The sequence below is a fragment of the Cebus imitator genome, unplaced genomic scaffold (assembly GCF_001604975.1).
Source record: "Cebus imitator isolate Cc_AM_T3 unplaced genomic scaffold, Cebus_imitator-1.0 Scaffold501, whole genome shotgun sequence".
NCBI lineage: Eukaryota > Metazoa > Chordata > Mammalia > Primates > Cebidae > Cebus > Cebus imitator.
In genome coordinates, this window is record NW_016107816.1 from 208,531 (window position 1) to 232,570 (window position 24,040).

Genomic DNA, 24,040 nt, shown 5'->3' on the forward strand with positions numbered 1-24,040 from the left:
AAGGGTTTCATTTCTTAGCTGAGTAAACAAGTCTTAATGTTTTAATAGTCTACTAAAAATAAAACACTTGCAATCCTCTTTCAGTGCATAGAAACTTCCTATTTCATTAAAGTTAGTACAGAGTAGTGTTGTAGTAACAATGTTAATGGAACAAAACAATCATGTCAACCATAAAGACAATGACATAACAGAAGCCTACAAAAATATTAAAACTTCAATAATTATTTTATAAAGTATATCCTTAAATTATATGCTATCTTTCCTATTAATAAAATGATTCACAACTCCTCTTGAGGAAAAGTCCCCTCTTTCTTTAGGTTAAGAAGTCTTTGATTCCATACGCATACAGTCACTGTAGGGATAATAAAACTACAATTAGTACCATCCATAGAACAATTATTTGCCAAAAAAAGAAATATTTTTAAAGGAAATGTTTAATATAAATGCTAGCAACTATATTTTTAATGGAAAAATAACTTTAGAATCAGATCAAACGCGGTTCAAATCTAGGCCTGTAGCCTTAGGCAAAAAATTGCCCAGATAGTTGGTTTCCTCATCTTTTTACTTGTAGCCAAAATAAAGCGACTAACATCTTGTTAGTTTATTTTAACAATGTTTAGAATAGTTCTTTAAAAATTCATGAGGTGAAAAAAAATTATAATTTCTTCCTTAAAACACTGGAGAGATGGAAAGGGGATGAAATAACAAACAATTTTTTTTTCATTGCCAGATTTTCTCAATGAAGCACTTACAGTTCAGTATCTCATAGTATATAGGTACAAACAGTTCATTAACCTGCTACTTTGAATACCACTACTTGAAAGGTATATGGGTGTTGGAGTACCAAAATTCCAAAGGGATTATGGTGTCACTTAGAGACTTATTTTGGCATAGTGCTCTACAGTTTTGTAGCATAACATAATGTGGCAACAGATTGAATGATGATAACTCACAAAGTGGTCCTTATACAGGCAGGCTTTTTTCTGACACCCTGCTCTTTTAAGGTTTATATTATTCCAAAAATCTTCCATGATACAGAATTACATTTCAAGGTGAAGGACGACAGCTAATGGCTCCCTCTCTCCCTATCTTTTCTTGGGAGCAGGAAAGATAAAAATATTAGCTCCTTTCCCCAAACTATTCAAAATAACTCATAATATATTTTGCCTATTTCACCTCTTCAAATTGTTAAGCAGATATAAAAATATTAAATTCTATTTCTCTTGAAGAGATATATAAAGCAAATCTATTCTCATAAATATTAGCAATATTGTCCCCTCTACTTTAAGTCCTAATTTAAAATAATGTATCAGCAATTACAGAATGTGGAATGAAATCCTCACCATTAACACTGATATTGAATTTCTTTGAACAAGTATATAATTTCTAAAGGCAACAAAGGTAATCTGAATCAAGCAGTGATCAGAAAAATAGAATTATTTGGGGACAGATTTTTATTGCAAATATTTACTCAAAAACTACTATATACAGCAGAGTTTTAATGGCCATTTAAAACATTGAACATTCAGTGAAACAAAATTTTATGAATTCAAAGCACATTTTAAGAAGTAAAAATGAAGCATTTTAAATAAAAGTTTATTCGTACTTCAAAGCAAACTACCGTTCTTCATATTATTCATTTCTATATCTATTATTTTCTAGATGATAAAAAAAACCCAAAAAATCAATTTAGCAGCCATCTTATAGATAAATTAGGCTAAACTTGCAAAACCAATTTTTTTACATCACTGTTTTAGGTCCCGTTTGAAGTTTTTATTTTGCAGTTACAGAAAAGTCACTTAAACATGGCTGAATACATGCCAGGACATGTTTTCAGTTTACTGCTTTACAATATCTACATTATATCATACTTTGGTTTGGCTTCCAGACCATTTTTATGGGCCTATTTCTAAAGAAGATCATTAAAACAATATTAAAAGCATAATAACTACAAGAGTTTCAACAATGGGTTTCTACTTTACATTAATACAACTAATACATCAAAGAATTTCTGCACAGCTTACACACTGACAAAAAGCACAAATATAAATTTATATCTTAATAATTCCACTTTCACTGAAAGTTTAATTAAGGTAAACTTACAGCCTGGCAGGCTAATACTTGTGTGGAGGTACAAAGATTCAAATATTCTGCCTACATGCGTCTGACAGACTGGAATGTTATATTAAATCCAAAATTAAGTTTATGTTCATCCAAATTCTAATTAGATCAATTTAGCGCTCTAGGCATGCTCCATTTACCAGCATCATCCTCAAAATAAAGCCTTCATTAACAATGCCAATAAGCCATTATTTTAAATCAATTACTCTCAAAAAGTATATGGTTTCCAAATCCCTTCCTCTCAGTTAATGGAAAAGGATATCCAGGTAATAAGGATTTTTAGCTTAGATCTGATGGAAATTTAAAAGGCTTTATTAATATAACTAATATCAATTCATGTCAGCAACCAAATCCCACTTCCTCAAAAACCATTAAATGAGACCACTCCACTGCAAATGTAACTGCCATTAAAATCCTGTATTAAAATCCATGTTTTTGGGAATCCCTACTAATCATGCTATTATTGGTGAACTGATCTGTTTGATAACATAGGTTGAGCATACAGGTAAAGTGTATGTATGACCTCCCTTACATATTTCCATTTCTGAACCTACGACAGCACCACTGAGCTCACCTGATCGCACTGTTCCAAATGCTCTCATTGTTGGTACACTGAAACTTAAATGACTAATTTCGACTTCTTTCTTTTTCATCTGCCAGGTCTACTGTTGCCTCTGTTGTGCTAGGGTTATTTCCTCCAGGAATGTTATTTGTTTGATCAGACACTACTTCTTCAGTCTGGGGTGAAGGATCACCACTACCCTTCTGAAGAATCTCTGTGGCTTCATACTCAAGTACCTCTGATGGAGTCAGAGGTTCCAAATGAATACTGCCTTGCTCACTAACATCAGAACTAACAGATTCAGGTTCATCTCTTTTTCTCAAAAACTGATCAGTGCTAACATTATCTGATGTTAACCGCAAATCCTTAATATTCTTTGAAGAAAATCTGGCTTCTCTGGAGTGGTGATCTTTAATCTGATCACATAAAATTACATTTTCTGAACTTTGGCACATCTTCAACTCCATTTCCTGACAAACGTGCTGTATTTGTTTTTCCTTTTCCACTTTATCTGCACCAATATTTGAATCACCACTGAAGATTTTCTTTGAGCCAGTTTCCTGGTCTGCAAGACAGGTATCATTTTCCTTATCTGAAACTGTTATGCTTTCTTCACCTTTTGTTGTTGATGAGCCTTCAAATGAATTTGCATTACATTCATTTTTTTCTTCTGAAGCAGCTTTATCTCGTTTACTGAAAAAATAAAGTCATTTATTATCTATTTCTTCATAAAGCAATGTTTTTGAATACTATCAAAATAAAGACATGGTCTAAAAAAAAAAGTCAAGCTACATTTGCCCACCAAAAAGGAAAACAAATCCAAGTTCCCAATCCTTGCTACAACATTATAATTTAGGAGGAGGCCATTTTACTAGGCAAGATTCAGAGAAACTCTGGAGTCACATATTAAAAGAAATCTATCAACCAGTTTTAGTCCTGGCTGTTATTTTTCATCTGTTCATATCCATTGCCTGTTTCTAATTTAAATTTAAGTATTCTTATTAACTTGTAAAAGTACCCAAAAAAATATAACTGGAGAAATCTATACTTTTTTATGATTTTTTAATCTTGAGACAGAGTGTTGCTCTGTCACCCAGACCAGAACACAGTGGTGCAAATGTCTCACTGTAGCTTTGACCTCCTGGGCTCAAGTGATCCTTCCACCTCAGCCTCCCAAGTAGTTAGGAATATAGGCGCACACCACCAAGCCTGGCTAATTTTTTTTATTTTTTGTAGATACACACAGGGTCTTGCCATGTTGCCCAAGCTGGTCTCCTGGGCTCCAGCAATCCTCTTGCCTTGCTTCCAAAGTGATGGGATTACAGATGAGCGCTACCATTTCCAGCCTCCTTTATGATTTAAATAGCCTCTTATGTTTAGAATGTCTTTCCATACATAAAATCAGATAAGCATTCAAACATATTTCTCTAAGTTTTAATAGCCTAATTTTAAAAACATAAACACATGCCTGAAAAACTGTATGTAAATACATAACATACATACACATCAATGTGTGTGTACATGTTTGTGCACACATATGTTTATATGTGTGTGTTTCTGTGTGTTTATTCTGGCCCTGATGTGTTAACAGAAACTATTTAGGGAATCATAAAATATTAGAAACAGAAGATTTCTAAGATCACCCAATTATATAAATCTAAAGATGCTTATTTTACTAAAATAAATTTAATGATTACATATACCTTATTTCTTACATTTAATCTATCTGACATTTACACATTTTCCCAATGAATTGCTCAAATATCCTAGCAACATTGCCAAAGGGTAACTTATTATTTACTAAATTATTAGTTGTATAAGGCTATTTCTCTGCTATTTATTTTGTTCTACTGATTTGTCTTTATCCTAAACCAACAGCATCCAATTTTAACAATTATTAACAGTGTACTTTAGAATAAAACAAATCACCTACATTTAACAACTCTTCCCCATAAATTTCATATTTTAAAAATGTAAAAATATTTGTCAAGGATGCTCATTAAAACAATGTTTAAAACAGCGGATATTAAAAACCTAATTTTTTTTTTTTTTGGGGACGAAGTCTTACTCTGCCGCCCAGGCTGGAGTACAGTGGTGCGATCTCAGCTCACTGCAACATCGCCGTTGTGGGTTTAAGTGATTCTCCTGCCTTGGCCTCCTGAGTAGCTGGGATTACAGGTGCACACCACCATGCCCGGCTAATTTTTGTGTATGTTAGAGACGGGGTTTCACCATGTTGGCCAGGCTAGTCTTGAACTCCTAACCTCATAATCTACCTGCCTCGGCCTCCCAAAATGCTGGGATTACAGGTGTGAGCCACCTCATCCGGCCATAAACCTAATCTCTTATCCAACAACAAAGGAATGATTAAATACATTATTGTATTAATAAGCAGAAAAATGTGAATCTTTTTAAGTTTGTCAGGTTCCAAAACGAATCCCATAAATGTTTATTAAATTCACAATTTAATTTGTAAAATAGTCCATCATTCAGTTAATATATTATTTTTTATCACAGTAAAATTTTGCTTCTCTTCATTTAGATCCTGCACATTTCTCTCTCTATATATAGGTATAGATATTTTTAAGGCAGTCAAGTGAAGCAATGGGAATGAAGGAACAAAGAACTCTGCAACTGGCTGTGATCAATTAGTTGTATCATTTTTGTCACTATTATGATTGAATGAGTTTGTCCACTATATTTTGTACTCATATGTTATTGGTAGAGCAGAAAGATTCTGATTTTTATGTCAGGCTATTTTAATCAATACTCTCATTAATTCGAATCGTTCTTAACTAATTTTTTGGCCCTTAACTGGTCAATTCCACATGAAAAAATTGTAATTTTTTTCCTCATTTCAAATTTGTATAATTCTTATTTTTGTTCAGATCATAATGGACTAGCTACAATTTACAGAAAATGTTAAATAATATGGAGATGACTAGTCTGCATTTTCTAACTCCTCAGCTGATATTTTGTTAACACTTCCCCCCAGAACTTATAAAAAATGCCAGTGAAGGAAGGGCTAGATAACTTTACTATTGAAGTATAAGAAACACCTTCAAAAGAACTAAATCCATAATTTGCTTTTAGGGGCAATAGATTAATCTCAACAGACTAAAAGGCAACCTACTGTTAAAATATATAGCATACAGATATAAATGGATGAAATTACCTAAGAGACAAAATAAAATTACCCTTCTTTGGAATAAAGGATGTTCAGATTCTCTTTTGCTTAAAGATTGTGACATACCTTATGTCCTTTAAAATCCTACCAAAGTATGAAAAATTTAAAAGCCAATCTCTGAATTCTGAAACTTTTGAGATCCTACCATAGAAGTACTCTTGGCTGGGCGTGGTGACTGATGCCTATAATCCCAGCATGTTGGGGGACCGAGGTGGGCAGATCACCTGAGGTCAGGAGTTTGAGACCAGCCTGGCCAACAAAGTGAAACCCTGTCTCTACCAAAAATACAAAAAATTACTGGGCACGGTGGTTGACAACTGTAATCCCAGATACTGGGGAGGCTGAGACAGGAGAACCACTTGAACCCAGGAGGTGGAGGTTGCAGTCAGCCAAGATCATGTCATTGCACTCCAGCCTGGGCGATAGTGCAAGACTCCATCTCAAAAAAAAAAAAAAAGGAGTCTTACAGCTTTTTGAAAATACTTTTTAAAAACCTTAAGATTACCTATTTGCAATAACTGCTCCCATCCTGTAACATGTAACATCTTGTAAATGTTTTCATTTAATAGAGACAAAGAAAATCTGCCAACATGTTACTTACTAGTAAATCGTTTTTTAAACATTTAACAACCTAAAATATACTCTACATGTTTAAAAGATTTAAAAACCAAGGACCTAGAGAATATTTTTGTCGGATTAAAATTTTTAAGTTTTATTTTAATTAACAGCCAGTACTGAAAACAGCACTATATACAAAAAATTAAAGTCCTTTGCCATTTAACTATGAAATAATGCAACTCAATTATTTCTTATACTTGAATTTTAAGAAATTCAGTTTTTCCTTATATTTACCTTTCAGAATTTGATGTTTCTGTTTCTCTTTCAGCCATGTTAGGTCTTGTAATTTCCTGAAATAATTAATGATACTTTTCTTTTACATTCATAATTAATCTTAAAGAAAACTATTTTTATTATACCAAACTTTCTAGATAAAAGAAACTTAAGTGTGCAACTTAATATAACAAAGAAATATAAAAATAATTTATAAACAGGTTTGAACAAATTTTTAGAAGAAAGAAAGTCAATGGAGTGGTTATTGATTTAGCAGTATGGAGGAAGTTACAATGAATGTCTTTGGTGGAGGAGTGCAAGGAGAAGAGAATCAATTTGCCCAAAGAAGCAAAAATACCTGGTTTTTGCAGGCGGTCAGTATACTATCTAGTACATAAAAAGTAAAAGCTAAGCATTGCTAGTAAATCTAAATGCTCCTTCCCCGCAACTTATACAACAGGTACCTATCCCTTCCCTTATCAAAGAGGCTAGAAGTTAACTTACTTACTTTTTTTTTTTTTTAAGTCTCTCACTCTGTCGCCCAGGCTGTAGTACAGTGGTACGATCTCACTGCAACCTCCACCTCCTGGGTTCAAGCGCCTCTCCTGTCTCAGCCTCCTGAGTAGCTGGGATTACAGGCACCCTCCACCATGCCCGGCTAATTTTTGTATTTTTAGTAGAGACTGGGTTTCACCATGTTGGCCAGGCTGGTCTCCCCTCAGGTGATCCAGCTGTCTCAGCCCCCCACAGTGCTGGGATTATAGGCATGTGCCGCCACACCCAGCTAATTTTTTTTACTTTTAGTAGAGATGGGGTTTCACCATGTTGGTCAGGCTGGTCATGAACTCCTGACCTCAAATGATATGCCCACCTCAGCCTCCTAAAGTGCTGGGATTATAGGCCTGAGCCACCATGCCCAGCCTAAAAGTTAACTTTCTGAACTGGAGATAGTCTAGACTTATGAACACCAGGAACAGCAAAAGGCAGGCATGAAGTACTGAGAAACACACAAAGATTTAGTAAACATCCACATACTTATCAATCCCTCTCCCTGCCTGGCTTCCAGAATGCCAACACCCAGAGAACTCACTCCCCAACCTAGCACCCTCGGCTAGAATCTAGATTTCTCTCTGGGGACAATGATCAACCATAAAGAAAAAATTTTCCATAATAATTTTTTTTCTGTCGCCCAAGCTGGAGTGTAGTGGCACAATCATAGTTCAACTGCAACCTCAAACTCCTGAGCTCAAGCAATCCTCCCACCTCAGTCTCCTGAATAACTAGTACTACAGTGTGTGCCACGATGACCAGCTAGTTTAAAAAATATTTTTTGTAGAGACGAAGTCTCCAGTGTTGCCTAGGCTAGTCTCAAACTCCTAGCCTCAAGGGATCCTCCCGCATCAGCTTTCCAAAGTGTTGGGATTACAGGCAAGAGCCACCACACTGGGCCTCTCCATAATGATTTTGACACCATCCTCCTCAACAAAGAATCAGTCAGTTCAGCACCTAATTTTCCTACACTGAAGTCTACGCAATTCTCATGCAGACTGTGCATGCTGTACAGTGCACAAATCCAGAAGGCTACACATTGTAATTCATATCATCCATTCTCAAAGTGTGGTACATGGACACTTGGGGAATCCAAGCCACTTTCAGGAAGCATGTGAGGTCACAATTCTTGGTATAAAAACAGTGGTGTGTAAAAACACTGCCAACTTAACATAACTCAAGGCAGTGGCACTAAACCCAATCTGTACTAGTAGTCACTGTATTCTTCACCACCACACACACTGTATTCTTCAAACCACACCAACACAAATTTAATAAAATTGAGTTTTATTACATCTCAATCTTTGAGCTCATATCTTTTTAATATTTTGTGTGACAAAATGCAAATATGCATAAGACACAACCGTTGCCTACTGAAAATATTTGGGTCTGTGATTGAGTTGTGAGTTCTCCTTACCCACATGTTTTTCATAGAGCACCATTTTTATTTTAAAGAATGACTGTCAAACTATGACTATTTAGACTTGAGTTTCAGTAGACTTTGGTTTTTTTTTTTTTTGAAAAATTAACAAAGTGAGCCTATCATATTAAGGAAAATAACTGACTCTATTTGTTTCCAGTAATAAAATCAAGCAAAAAACTACCCACCACTGATTAGGTTAATGCTAATATTAATTAATGTGAGTGCTTGATATTATATAATGAAATATTTCAACATTTGGAAGATCTAGGGAACTCAGTGAAACAGTATGTTCCAAATGACCAATGCATGATGTTACGAAATTAGGCATGGATAAAAGGTCCCTTCAAAATGAAAACAAACAGATTTTGATATAACAAAGCAAAAAAGTTCAGTGATGTGGAGTTAGATTCCACAGTGCGACAGGCAAAAAAACTTCCACTTGTCTACTTTTGGTATAGTATCAAAGGAAATAATCTCAATTATTTGAAAAGATTATTAAAGTACTGAGTGAAGCTGGGTATTATTCATACATTTCAACCAAAAGTATGTATCACAACATACTGGATTCAGAAACATGAGAATCCAGTTTTTTTTCTATTAAGCCTGACATTAAAGAAATATGCAAAAGTGTAAAATGAAGCCATTCTTTCTAACTAAATTTCTATTGTTTTGGAAAATGGTTATTTTTCAGAAAAAAATACACAGTTTATGTTAACATATTTATTATTTTTATTTTTGACAATAAATAGTTTTTAAATATCATGATTTTAATTTCTAATATGAAAAATATTAAGAATTTTTGAGACTACGAAGGCTATATGTAAATAGTATTTGCAGGAGTTCTGCAGTATTTAACCTGAATGGCTATGCTAGACAGCCCTGTACCTATTCACACACATACAGATTTCAATGATTATTTAAGCCTCATTTTAAAACTATGTATGGGTGGGCAAGGATCACCACACAACAAAAGATATACTTTAACATGAAAAAAACCAAATTAAACAAAAAGAAATAAAGAAAGGGGCTTGGACACATCAGAGGCATTGCTGGGAACAAAAGAAAAAAGTGTATATAAAATATTTAATATCCCCAAAGAGGTATGTTATTATATCCATTAAATAATAACAAAAACCGTAAAAAAAGGGAACTACAGAACAAATAAAAAATTGTAGAGCTTTTCAAAATTAGAACGATGGCAACTAAAATAAGTAATTAAGTTTAGAAAATTTTTAAAAAGATTGAAACAAAAAAACAAAAAGATGAAAGGCCACCAAAAAAATACCATATAATTAAAAGAGTTATTTTTTTAAAAAAAGGAGTTGATGCAGGAGGCTCAATATTAGAATAATCGGCATTTCTTAAACACACACACACACACACACACACACACACACACACACACACAGAAAATAAAACTGAACATTTACCAAAGAAATAACACTATAAAACTTCCCCCAAACAGAAATCTCCAAACTCCCAAGTTTGTCAAATGCCCATGTAATGAATGAAAAAACGAGGATGGGTGAACATATCATGCAATTTCAAAACACCAGTGACAGAGACAATCATGAAACTTTCCAAAAAGAAAAAACGTAACTTAAATAACAAGAAACTGGAGCAAGAAATGCATTAGAGTTAATAAAAATACTGCATATAAGAAGATAGTAAAAACAACATTTAAAAAACGGCATGGGAATTGTTTCTGTGTACTTGAGCCAAAATCTCATTCGTATAAATATATTTTTAGATATGCAAGGACTGAAAAAAGAGGCACACCTTATGAGGAAGCTAGTAGAGGACACAATTATCAAAATGATGAGTAAGCCAAGAAATGAGGAATAATTCATGGTTTAGCAAACAGAACATCCAACACAACAGTGGCAAAGAATAATCTTGACGTAACAACACTAAGCATATGCTTACAGTGCAACTAGTTTAACTTGAGGTGGGAGTCTGGGAGATTTCAGAAACCCCCTCAGCCCCCAACAATTTTTTTTATGTGTGTGAACACTGGAAAAACTATTTTCAAGTGTTAGAGAGACAAAGTGAAACATCAAGGAAAAAAAAAAAACCAGCATCAGGTGCACAGAAAACTAAACAAATATGTAGAAAAGATATATATTTTTAACTCCAGAAAAATAAAATAAGGTATAGAAAAGAAAAAGAACTCATGGGGCACTTTCTGGCTCAGCATAACAGTCTCAAAAATTTTGATATAACTTTTCTGCAATAAGTACTATACCAAGCCATACTGGTGCCTGAGGAAAAAGAAAAAATTAATACCCCTGTAAGTTTTGTTTGTGTGTGGTGTGTTTTTGTTTTGTTTTGTTTTTTGTTTTTAGCAACAGGGTCTCACTTTGTTTCCCAGGCTGGTCTCGAACTCCTGAATTTAAGCAACCTTCCCACCTTGGTGTCCAAAGTGCTGGGATTACAGGTGTGTGCCATTGTGCCCAGCCTATTTTTGTGTATTTAATTTTTTTTTGTAGAATATTAGTCAGAAAAATACTGAAAAATTTAAAAATAGGTGAATTAAACTCACATTAGCTTAAATTCAAGCATTTTATTTCTGCGAAAAACAGAATTATTTTATTCTTCCGGTTAATAGAAGTAAACAATCAATAGTATATTTTCAAATCTAATTCTTTTCTTATTTTGTTTTCAAATGAGCAAACTGCCATGTATAACAATTTATCTTCAACAAGTAACAATCATAAAAAAAATGTTATATTAACTTCAGTTTACAGTAATCTTCATTTGCAGAATGCCACTGTGGCTGGAATTGTTTTAAATTTTTGAATAACATTCCCAAATCTGTGCAAGATTATACTAAGTAAAATATGTCACTAAAGTATAGAAGACCCAAACACAAACTTGATTGTATATTATTGATATCAAATGCTGCTTTCAACTATTTCACATGGAATTTCTATAGAACTTAAATCATCAGAATATTTAAGTGCAAACTTAGTGGCTCATTTTTGTAAATCGGATGTATTTATATAAAACAACTTTTCTCCAGTTTAGAAATTTAAAATTGGAAAGAATTTCACTGAATTTTTCATATCTCTACATAAAATATGAAATTAGGGCATTTATAATCTTAAGTTCTATTTAATAAGCACAGTCCTCATAATTATCAATGCTCTTCATCCAGTGACTCATGCATTTCTCATTTATTTACTCTTTTTCATTTATTTTCAAATTTGAGAATATACAAATCTCTTGCTGAAATTTTATGTTCATCAAGTACACTTTCAAAATTACCTTCAATTGTTGTAAGCAAAGGGATACATCTTTTATTAAGTATATAGCTTTATATACAGTCATGTTTACTGACTGTAAAGCTTTAGCTTCTTCCACTTGGCTCAAAATATCCACACAGATAATCTGCATAATAAAAATTTGTAAGCTATTTGTATCAATATGCTTTCAATTTCAGCATAATGTATTTTGTCATTTGATATTATATCATTTAATATTTGATAATCATCTTTAATTTGCATGCAAAGTGTCTCAAATGCATTTTATCTTGATACTATCAGGTAATGGTATGTGATTTTAATATCGTTTTTAGACTAGACAAGAATATCCTGTTTGCTCCCTGAATTCCCGTGCCCCTAAAATATATATCCTTTGTACAATACTAAAAAAGTTGATCATATTTAAATTCACGTATGCAGCATTTTTTCCTGTCAAATTATAATGAGTTAAACAATGTACAAATTTGGCATAATTATTTTGGGGGCAAAATATTGGCTTGTATACCCCTGCATCACATGACACATTTGCTCCATTATATCTCCGGCCAGGAGAATTTTTAAAAACCAGAAACTACCAAACTACCAAAACTCCCTCAAGAAGAAAGAGATTACAACAACAACCAAAAAAAATTCTGCATCTGTTAATTTATTTGTAGTTAAAATTTTTTTAAACAAAAGGAAACTTTCTATGGTACAAAACAAAGCTTCTTGGAAGAAGGCTGATACTTCTGCCTGGATTTCACTTATATTATGCACCACTCAAGACAGAAAGTATTCAAAAGGTAAGTATCAAGTCTACTTCACTTAATTTTACTCAAAAAAAGGCAAACAGTTATTAAGTAATACCAACATAAATTGATGAGAGCAAGTAGTTGAGCAAAACTATTTCTGCACTTATCTATTAGATTGTCCCAGTAAATAACATTTATATGATAGTTCTGAGTCTTGCATTTAGAGTACTTGTTTAAGATAGCTAAAACATATTTAATATATATTCAAAATACTTCTATTTTAAAAATTACCTTAACCTTTTGACAGTTAAAATATCCCAGAAAATTATCCTGGAAAGATTAATTTTTCCAGTGTACCAAATAATTGAGATTTTACTGATTTGGGGATTTTTAATTCATAAATTTATCTCCATTACTCACTAGTTGAACTAAATAACAAACAAGTGAAACATAAGTCGTCTTTGTCAAAACAAGAATACCCTAAAAGTTTACTTAGGACTAGACATTTTTATATCTAGTGAAAAATTTCAAATCTCAATTTTTTTCCTCCTCACAACATCCCAAATATTGTTGATGTATGCATACTGAAATTGAAAAAAAATTTTAAATCGCACTAATAATACTTTCGAGTGTATAAACCTTTAAGGTATAAAGTAAAACGAACTTTACCTTAGACACAGGTTTTTGTTCCTTTGTGGGAGCTTCTTTTTTTAATCTTGAAAACAAGATAAGTTTTGAATATTTTATTTTATACATATGATGATAAAATATGAAACAATTCTTTTTCTGCATGCCTAAAATAATTAAAATGTAGATCGAAACTAATGTACATTTTATGCTTTAATAGTAAATTGATCTTTGTAAATGTTTTAAGGTAAAAGTTAAATATATGAGACTAAACAGTAGATTCAATAAATGTGCTAAATCAATAAATAAAGATGTATATTTCCTTGTTCTCTGACAAAAGGGCACTTAAGAAATGTTCTCTTTGCTAAGTACAATTTAAAATAAAAGACACATTAGTAAAACAGTTTCAAAACAAGAATTACTTTTTAAAAATTAAAAGCAAGTTATATGTTCATATAAGTAATATGCATCAGGATTTACGATTACAGGACTTTAAAAGTGAAAAAAGATAAATATTTTATCTACAGTGAAATTCAACATAATTCCACTTAAATATATATTATTGTTAACTTACTCTGGAGGCAGTAAAATCACAGAAATAATTAGAATTTTGAGGAATATATTCTCTTTAACACTTCCATAAGCACTGCTCAAATATTAAAACTTCTTGATTTCTAAAAATATTAATTATAACTTATTATAACATTAACAAAGTTATATGCCATCCAGAAAATCTTGTAAAATAATCAGTTTAATCTAAAAGCTAGCTTATCCAAAGGATCTTTGTTTTAGAACCTACAGAAATGACTGAATATTATTTGTGATATTATATATTTAACTCAATTTTAATCTGTGTAGGTAGGGTACCTACCTGATCTGACATGCCATTAACCCAAGAGTTAAGTGATACATAATTTTATGAAGGCTTAATAGCTAAGACTAAGAAATAATATATTTAACATAAACAATGACTATATTATCTTAAATTTCATTGACAAAAAAAGGATATCTAATATGATAGAAATGTCAACCATCTTTCTAAAAGCTACTCTCATAGCTAATCAATGAAATACAGAGTTGGCAAAATCTTCCTTCTTTTTCCATGTTTTCAGGGCATATTTTAAAAATTAGGACTTCAAATGCTAATACTTTGCTAATATTAATAATAATTAACTGTATAAACTTAGCTACCTATTTTTTAGCTATTAGGCAAAACTGCTAACTTAAAATAGATTATGTCTTTGTAAAAACCACTATATTGGCAGTGCACTACAATAATTTACAACCAACTTGTTAAGCAAATTGAAATGAATAAAACTTGCACAGAAAATTGACAAAATACACAAATGTCAATCATTTAGGGGGTTAAAGCTTTTGTAATTGTCTCAAGTATTTAATTGTGCACAATATTTATAAAGATAACATCACATCAAATATACAGTATAACTTCACTGCTTTAACAAATTACAAAGGAAAATAAGTTTTAAGAATAAAATCAGTAATAAAGTAGTAAGAAAACATGAAAATTCGTCTAAAAAGTAAGAAGTATGGAAAAGTAAGCTAATGAAGTTTGGAAATAAATGTGTATATTAAAACTGATTTTTTGTTTCTAAGCATTTAGTCATTTTAAATTCAGTTTGAAAAACAAATTGGTCACAGCACAGTTTAAATATTTCATAAAAGATTTTTCTCTCTCAGCTTACTGTTGTAAACATTATCAAAAAGTAAGACCTTTTATATTCTTATAAAAGAAATATTATCATGCTAATAATTTTAGCATTTGCCTATTATAATAAACTCATTGTATGCAGCTATTAAAATGAGCCCCATTAAGCATGTTTATTATTGCTGGCATTTCAACAGAGGAAAGACAATCTTCTTGCTATCTCTGCGATAGAGGTTGGTGACAGAGGTTTTTATTACTCTCTATTACACTGGCAAGAAACTGGTAGGTGAGAACACAGTAAGTTATTGAAATACTTGCATTAAGAAGCCTGTAATTTCAGTCTTGTTTTGTGCCTTTTACCATATTAGTATTCTGAATTGTAATAACTAGTGAACACATTTAGAAAAACAAATCTTAAAAATATTTAGAAAAGCACACAGTAAATTTTAAATTATAAAATTCATCATTAAAATGTACACTAAAATTTTGAATTATAAAAGTATGCTTAATGATTAATAAATTTTAATGACTATTAATACATCATTAACACTTTTAGAAAAGAAGAAAAATTTTCTTACCTATAATTCTTATTCACTAAAGATACCTGCTGAAATAGTCATTATTTTAGACATTCAATTACTTTGGTAGAAGGCAGTGAAATTTGCTAAGCTCAAAGTTCTGAGCTGATGACCCGCTTTTAAGTAATTATATTTCTCACCTGTGAATGTTACAATAAGTTTTAATTTAAAAAATATGGTGTAACATTTATAGCAAACACTATTTAAAATTTCAATGCAAAGAGAACAGAAGGACCGACTGGTGATCGATTTCAACATCATTAGTGATCAAGATTGCAAGTAAATAATTTTTCCCCCTCTATGAAAACCTGCTGAAATAGATCTTTCTGATATATTTCTACAGGACAAGCTTTTCCCTCTAAAGTCTAAAATGGCCCTATTTGCATTTTTCTGCAGGTCTTAGGCGTAATCACGAAGTTTCACTCTTGTTGCCCAAGCTGCAGTGCAACGGTACAATCTCGGCTCGCTGCAACCTCCGCCTCCCAGGTTCAAGTGATTCTCCTGTCTCAGCCTCCCAAACAGCTGGGATTACAGGCACATGCCCCCACAACCAGCTAATTTTTGTATTTTTAGTAGAGACAGGGTTTCATCATATTGATCAAGCTAGTCTTGAACTCCTGACTTCAGGTGATCTGCCCACCTCGGCCTCCCAAAGTGCTGGGGTTATAGGCATGAGCCACTGCACCCAGCCAATCCATGCAAAATTTAACATTCTGGTTCACTTATAGTAGTATGTTCCTTTGAGGTTTCAGTCACACTATAAACATACCATGGGGTGAGGAGAAGAGCTGTAAGGGGAAAAATATTCAGATTCATTTCAGCTAGGCCACATTTTTTCTTTCCGGTAACATTTAAAAGCCAAAAATTTCAGTGCTGATGTTAGAAATGTAATCTTTAAGAATATTTGTAAGCATACTAAAAAAGTTGAAAAGAGGCTGTAAAACAACCAGTAGTAAAGTCAGCCAGTAATCAAGACCTTGCACTTAGGCCAGGCATGCTGGCACATGCCTGTAATCCCAATGTTTTGGGAGGCCAAGACGGGAGGATCATTTGAGCCCAGGAGTGTGAGACCAGCCTGGACAACACAGTGAGACCTCATCTCTACAAAAAAAAAATTTTTTTTGTTAGCCACGTGTGGTTGTACATACCTGTAGTCCCAGCTACTCAGGAGGTTGGGGCAGGAGAATTGCTTGAGCCTAGGTCTTAGAAGCTGCAGTGAGCCATGATTGCACACTGCACTCCAGCCCTCTCGCCTAAGCAAAACAGCAAGACTCTGTCTCAAAACACACACACACACACATACACACACACAAGCAAAATAAAATAAAATTAAAATACCTTCACTAACACATTTCTGATCATTTCTTCTTAGAATTATCAATATATTTGTACGTGGAAAGGGTGCCTGAGAAAACATTTACAAGGTTGTACACATATTTCAGGTATTGTACTAAGTGTTCCAGTCCAAAGTTAAAAAAGACTCTCTCTCCTCTCAAGGAGTTCATTGCCAAGAAAACATAATGAAGCAAATGATTACATTATGAAAGTTCTGGAGGAGACATCTTTGTTCACAGAACTAAGACACTATGAAAGGGAAAGAGGCAAGGAAGCAGTGAAATACTATAGTGAACTTAGTCCTGCAAGAACAGGAGTTAGCAAAGCAGGGTAAAGCAATCCAAGGCAGAGCAAAGGCAAAGTAGTATGAAACAAGACGACAAAATGAGAACCTTGGTGGTCTCATATCACTGAAATGTCAGGCACCAAGCAAAGTACTCAAAGATGAAGCTGAAAACATACAAGTGGCTCTTCAAGGAAGGTCTTGATTTCTACACTAAAGTGTTCATGCTAAGAACTTTAAGGCTAATAGGAAAGTATGACCAAATTTGTATATCAGAAAGAAAAAAGGTTGTATTGTTGGAAGACTAGACAGTTAATGACTGTCTCAACTAAAACAGTAAGAATCAATGGAGAAAAAGTTGATTTAGGGAAATGAGAACAAATTAAAAGCAAAAGAATGTAAGTATACACTGGATAAAGCTAAATGAGAAGAACAAATATGACCCCCTCAAATGCCTACCCTGGGTGGTAAGAGATTATTCATGATACGGAATTCAGAGGAGGGAAAAAGGATTCTTTGAGGGAAAAATAAATTCAGTTTTGGACATATTGGATTTGTGGTACTTGTAGAACATTCATACGGAAATATTAGCACTCAGACCTGCCTCTTGTGTTTCTCATCCTTATATACAATTCCAACCACTTCTACTTATTTATTTATTTTTTGCCCAAGCTGGACTACCTCTGGTGTGATCACAGCTCACTTGTAACCTCCACCCCCAGGCTCCAGTGATCCTCCCATCTCCACCTTCTGAGTAGCTGGGACCACAGTCACACCACAACAATTGGCTAATTTTTGTACTTTTTTTGTAGAGATGGGATTTCACCATGTTGCCCAGGCTGGTTGTGAACTCCTGAGCTCAAGTGATCCTCCTGTCTCTCCCTCCCAAAGTGCTGGGATTATAGGTGTGAGTCACTACACTCTGCCACCAACCATCACTTCTCTTCATATAACTTCAAAATCAAAATCCAGAGAATGACTCCTCCATTTTTATTCCAATTTATTATTTTTCAAACAGCTGACGATTCAGCTCAGAGATCACAGTGTAATAGACTTGAGTCCTAACAGATTATACTATTCAACTGCTCCCATCTTGCAGATGAGAAAATCTGAGACCTAAAAATGCTAAAGTTAGAAAGCCATTAAATAACAGAATGAGGATTAAATGTGTGGGTTCTACTTCAAATTTCCACTGCACTGCCTCAAGCCAATTCCTCTCCTGTGAATCAGGCTCCCTTATGATCATGCCAGGAAAACTGATCTCTCTGCCTCTAAATGTTTTCCACTCTAAAACATGCTGAGTATCACTGCCAAATTAATCCTACTAAAAGACCAATTTATACCATTCTTTGTTCAAACGTTATATTGCCCAAACATCATTAGGGTAGTATTTCTATGAAGTTTGAGCAACAGAACATGTGAGAGACAGTAAACTGGCATGCTAGATTACTGTCCCAATCCTATGATTGTGTAAGTTGCTGCCTACCCTTCTGTGGAAAGAGGACGTTAACACTGAAGCTTAGTCCTATCAAGTTTCTTGGCCAATCACAAACAAGACAGGATGTACATCTAGCACTACAAGCAGAAGAGAAGCAATAGAGGACAGAACTGAGTAGTTTGGTCTCTGAAGACAATTTAAATTGAGGCTCTCCACTGAGGTCAACAGCTATGCGTGACCTTGGGAAAATTATTTAAGATATCTGTATCTCAGAAGTCTCATCCATGAAATCAGGATAGTAACAGCTCATATCTCACAAATATGTGAGAATTAAATCAGTAAATAAATGCAAAACACTTAGAAGAGTGCCTGCCACACTGCATGTGCTCAATGTTAGCTATTATTGTCATGGGTATGGTTAGAGTATAGACTCAATCTTCTTGCTCAGAATCTGCTTGAGAGTATACAACAGAGGTTCCTTTTACCACCTAAATATCTCTACTGCCATGCTTCCACCTCACCCTCAGAACCATAGACATTAATTTTGATTGCTGGTCTACTCTCCTTAGGACCAGTCCTATTTTTTGTAGTATGAAATGATCTACTCATCTTAGAACACCAGGGTATGATTTGGCCATCTAAAGCTATTATAACAAAGATAGAGAAGAAAAATCATTTTAGATAGACAGAAGAAAGAATTAGGTAAAGACAGAGAGACAAGAAATAAAAAAGATCAAAATATTCATGTGTAAAAATGTAAAGAAAAATATCAGACCATCATCAATGTAGGCAGAAGATTTTAATGACAGTCTAGGGCTCTATTTTATTATTTTGGTTTGTTGGTAATATTGAATTATACCCTGGATATTTAATTTATAATCTAGAATAAATGACCCTTAGGAACCAGAGACTGAAAAAAATGGTAGTAAGCTCAGAATCACTGGTAGAGATTGGTACAGTTTGTCCTAAATGAAAGAATACACTAAAGTTGCATTTATTTTTCCATTTCACTGCGTCTCAAATTCTCCCTGCTTTCCAGATATCAAAGACAGAAGTTCAAATTGCCAGAAACCACCATATCTTGATGCTTAGATCCTACCGACTGATTTGCAATTACATACCAGGGGCAAATATATTAAGTCTATTTTGAAAAGGAAGAAATATTTTACAGTTCCTAAAGATCTGGTTTGAGATATTAACGTCCATGGTAGGCCAAGAGAATCTAGGGGCTATAATCCTGGTCACATTTCAAAAGTTTAAAGAAGGAAACAAGCCCAAAATAAACTCAACAGATCATATCAGTTTGTTTTTCAAAAATCTTACGAAATAAATGAAGACTCCTGACAATTCTGAAAACATAAGAACTAGAGAGTTATAATTTAGAATTATGACCAGAGCCAATAATTCCTGTGAGTAAGTTCAGGAAAATAATGGAATGAACTCATATATTCTTCAATGATCACAGATTCAATGACAACATATTTTAACATAAATAATATTTTAAAATATAAGATTTATAGAAAAAGGCTGCCATTCTATTTCTAAAAGAGTTTACTTACTGATTACATTTATGAAAGATAATTAATGACTTATTGGTTTGAGAGTGGCAGAATAAAGTGATATTTCACGTTGGGAATAGGTCCAGATTCTCTTCTGATGCAGCATTCACAAAAAAAAAAAAAAAAAATCCCATAATGAAATATACATATGGTATTAGTTGTTTAATTGATTATGAAATCAGTTGACTGTAGGACCTATAAAAGATGTGGATTCCGGGTCTACATTTCTAATTCCATTATTCTGTAATTGCTTTGGTGGTATAAACCACATTTTATTTATATTTTCATTTCCAACACCTGACACAGAATCTTATACACATAAAAAGTAGGGTATCAATGTTCAGTGACAAAGAATATATGGGAGGGTTATCTATATCATGCTGTTAATGAGCCATGTAGTTACTATTGGTGCTAAGTATAAACCTCATTAAATTAGGGGGATTTAATAAAGTATAATACATACATTAACATCTGTGAAACACATTTTACATATTTTTTAAATCTTCAAAACACAGATATTTTCAATCCCATTTCACAGAAAAAGAAACTGAGTAATTTTCCCTTAAAGCTGGTGAGACAGCTGGGTTCTTAAGCTCTAATACTTTGACTGCCAATGTTTTTCCCATTCTACTTTGCTTAGAACAAACATGGATGTCACTTAGAGAACTAAATCAACTTTTAAAATCTCTTCACATTGTGGCTTTTAGGACATTTGATTTAGCAATAAAATAGGCAACCAGTTAAGTAGCCTAGTTTAGCAAGCTGGAGTTATTATGTATTTACCACAGATTCTTACACTGTGAAGATCTGCTATAAGAAATTATCATTCTACTCTTGAATTTTTGGCAAGAAAAAGAAACGAATAAAACTCAAGCCTTTACTTCTATTTTGTTATAATTCATCCATCCAGGTAGATAAACAGGGAAACAGAGGAGGGAAGAAATGGACTGAGAAATGAACTCACGACTGAGTTACAGTATCTGTAATATTTGAAAAAGGCAGATTTTTAAAAAATCATTTCAAAAGAAAAAGCTACATGACTATTGCAAACTAGTACAATTAAACATTTTTATAAAATTAGTAGTACTGAATAAGTAGCCAAGATTTCTGAAAATAAATGCCTGGTAATAATTAATAAAAAGTTTTAGTTGAAGAAAGGATTCCATAAGCAATAAAGAAATTCTTTCTTTCTAAACAGAGAGGATTCTGTGCTAGTTTTCAACAAGGCAGTGTTGTTTCATAGTTTTTGTACTGGAAAAACCAGAATACTCTCAATTCTAACATTAGATAATCTTACAAGATTCATTAAAGCACTGCAATAAGATGCCATCCACCCAGCAGTTTGGAAACATATGCTGCCAGACCTGTGAGCTTTAAGTTAAAATTACAAATAACCATAGCGTATTGCCACTAAAACTCTCAATAACGAGAAGATTCCACTGGTAAGTAGTTTCCAGGGTTTCCTGTTACCAGGAAATAGCAGAAATAATAGCAACAGCAGTAATAGCAATAGCAGCAGGGGCAGCAGTAACAGTAGTGGTGGTAGTAGCAGCAGCAGCAGCTAAAACAGCAATGGCAACAACTATGTGCATTTATTGAGTGTCTGCTATCTGTCAGGCCAGGGCCAAATAATTTAAATTAAATATTTAGCTAAATTATTTAAATTAATAATTTAACTAATTAATTTTTTTTGTTTTTTTGTTTTTTGAGATGGAGTCTCACTCTGTCACCAGGCTGGAGTGCAATGGTGCCATCTCGGTTAACCACAACCTGCACCTCCTGGGTTCAAGTGATTCTCATGCCTCAGCCTCCCAAGTAGCTGAGATTATGGACACATGTCACCACAAGCAGCTAATTTTTTAGTTGAGAAGGGGTTTCACCATGTTGGACAGAATGGTCTCAATCTCCTGACCTCGTGATCCACATGCCTGGCCTCCCAAACTGCTGGGATTACAGACGTGAGCCACCGTTCCCAGTCTAATTAATTTTTATACATTATCTCTATCTCTATTTTTCACAGCTACCCAGCAAGGAATTTATTACATATCTTTTACTGATGAGGAAGCTGAGGTCTGCAAGGTTAAGTAATTTACTCAAGAATGCAGAGTCAGTTAGATACAAAATTCGGATTTAAACATAAAATCATCTTATTTCAAAGCTGCACTCTTTTTACAACACCACATTTCACAGTGTTATGGATGAACAGATATTTTTCAGTGTGGATGATTAAAAACAATGATACTCTATATTTTAATAAAAAATGCAGAAAAGGAAATGTACAGTATCCTCTCCACATTTGCAGATGATAGTAAACTTTTCTAGGTAGTCAAAAGTGACAAGAGTGGGGGTACAGAAGGATCTCAAAATCAGAGAGGTGAGATCAAAGTATCAGATGAACTATAATCTGGTCAAGTATATGGAAGTATAATTTAGAGGGAAATAGTTTTACTATTTATAAAAGACAATTACGACTAAAATGAACCTAGGAGTATTCATAGACATTCCCTAAAAATACGTTTAGTGAACTCTATAAACCAGAAATCTAAAGGTATGACTAATATGTGCTGCAATGATAATTCTAAAGAAAGATATACTGGATTAAGAAAAAAAAAGTGAAAGAAAATGATTTGTGAAAATGGTATGAAAGGTGACAATGAAAAACAGGGTGAAGATTAGAATAAAATGAATAAAATGTAGGCAGAAATAAAATCATAAAGAATAGAAGACAGTAACTTTATGCTGGTATAGTGCTTCCTATGTGCCAAAGGCTTTCTAAGTACTACATGCATATACTAACGCCTTTAATTCCATCAACACCTCATGAGTAGGTATTATATTTTTGTTATCTGTGTTTTACAAATGAGAAACTGGGCATAGAGGTCAGGTAACTTATCCAAAGCATACATACCTAGTAAGCAGCAGAGCAGGAACTCCAAACTAGGCAATCAACTGTGGAGCCTGTGCTCTCTAACCATTACACCATACTTTCCCTTTAAGGGTCCGAGAGAGTTAATGTAGAGCTGGGTATCAAATCTCCTAATCTTAGTATCAAGGAAGATCTCCTGAAGCCATCTAAGAAGGAAGTAAAACTTGACAAAATAAACTTCCTAGTAGATAAAATAGATAATAAAATACTGAAAATAGCAATGGTCTCAAGAAAAGTAGGTGAGTAGGTTGATAAACTAAGCATAGTTACAGATAGAAGCTAGAAACAAGTATAGGAGATTCTTATGCTTCTTTCTGAGTGAGAAATCATGGTAGGCAACCATATTTTCTAACAAAACTATCCCTTGCTTCTACATCGGGGCAGACTAGGCTATTAACTGGTCTGTCTCAGTTAGTATATTTTAGATTCTACAAACATAATAATGCGGATGCCATTTTTCTTGATATAATTTCTAAAAATATGAAAATGTATTTTGCAGCATCTAGTTATAAACTACACCTTACAGATGACTCATGAAATGAATAAAATGTCTAGGAGTCCTTCTTTAGACAATACTCTACAAAACTACTTTTTCTTTTCCAACTAAGAAAATCTGAAGAATGATAAATCTATATCAGCAGTCTACACACAGTTCTATGGAGATTAATGTCAAGAAGTTAATAAGTATTGAAGGAAAAAAATTCCCAGGTCAAGTAAATATGCTTTTAGACATTCACGGTTCACATATAGCATTAAAAAAATTCCTACTCCAGCCTGGGTAACAAGAGTGAAACTCCGTCTCAAAAAAAAAAAAATTCCTATATTACAGGATCTATTTTAACTTTCATTTCCTAAATTTATTTGGCCATGGAAACTTTTCCCCCAGACCATTTATAAATTATGTACATTAGTTCTACAGTACAGAATTTGGGAAGCACTGGCCTAGTTACCTTCTTTTATA

The 24,040-nt window shown here is 33.4% G+C and overlaps 1 protein-coding gene across 12 annotated transcripts in view; it reads right to left on the minus strand.

The window, feature by feature from the left end:
- Positions 1 to 1,436: 1,436 nt before the first annotated feature.
- The window catches only part of ZNF280D (zinc finger protein 280D), a 106,717-nt gene continuing 84,113 nt past the window's right edge, over positions 1,437 to 24,040 (minus strand). For 6 of the 12 annotated variants that reach the window (XM_017513770.1, XM_037733220.1, XM_037733219.1 and 3 more), the window contains 3 exons: positions 13,337 to 13,382; positions 6,723 to 6,778; positions 1,437 to 3,376 (listed from right to left, as the gene is read on the minus strand). In XM_017513770.1, the coding sequence (XP_017369259.1) occupies positions 2,749 to 3,376; positions 6,723 to 6,778; positions 13,337 to 13,382 (730 nt within the window). In that variant the 3' untranslated portion in view covers positions 1,437 to 2,748. Of the gene's footprint in view, positions 3,377 to 4,000; positions 4,033 to 6,722; positions 6,779 to 13,336; positions 13,383 to 15,538; positions 15,679 to 24,040 lie in introns of those variants that run through there. The other 6 variants (XM_017513777.2, XM_017513778.2, XR_005197605.1 and 3 more) reach the window with 5 other exon arrangements.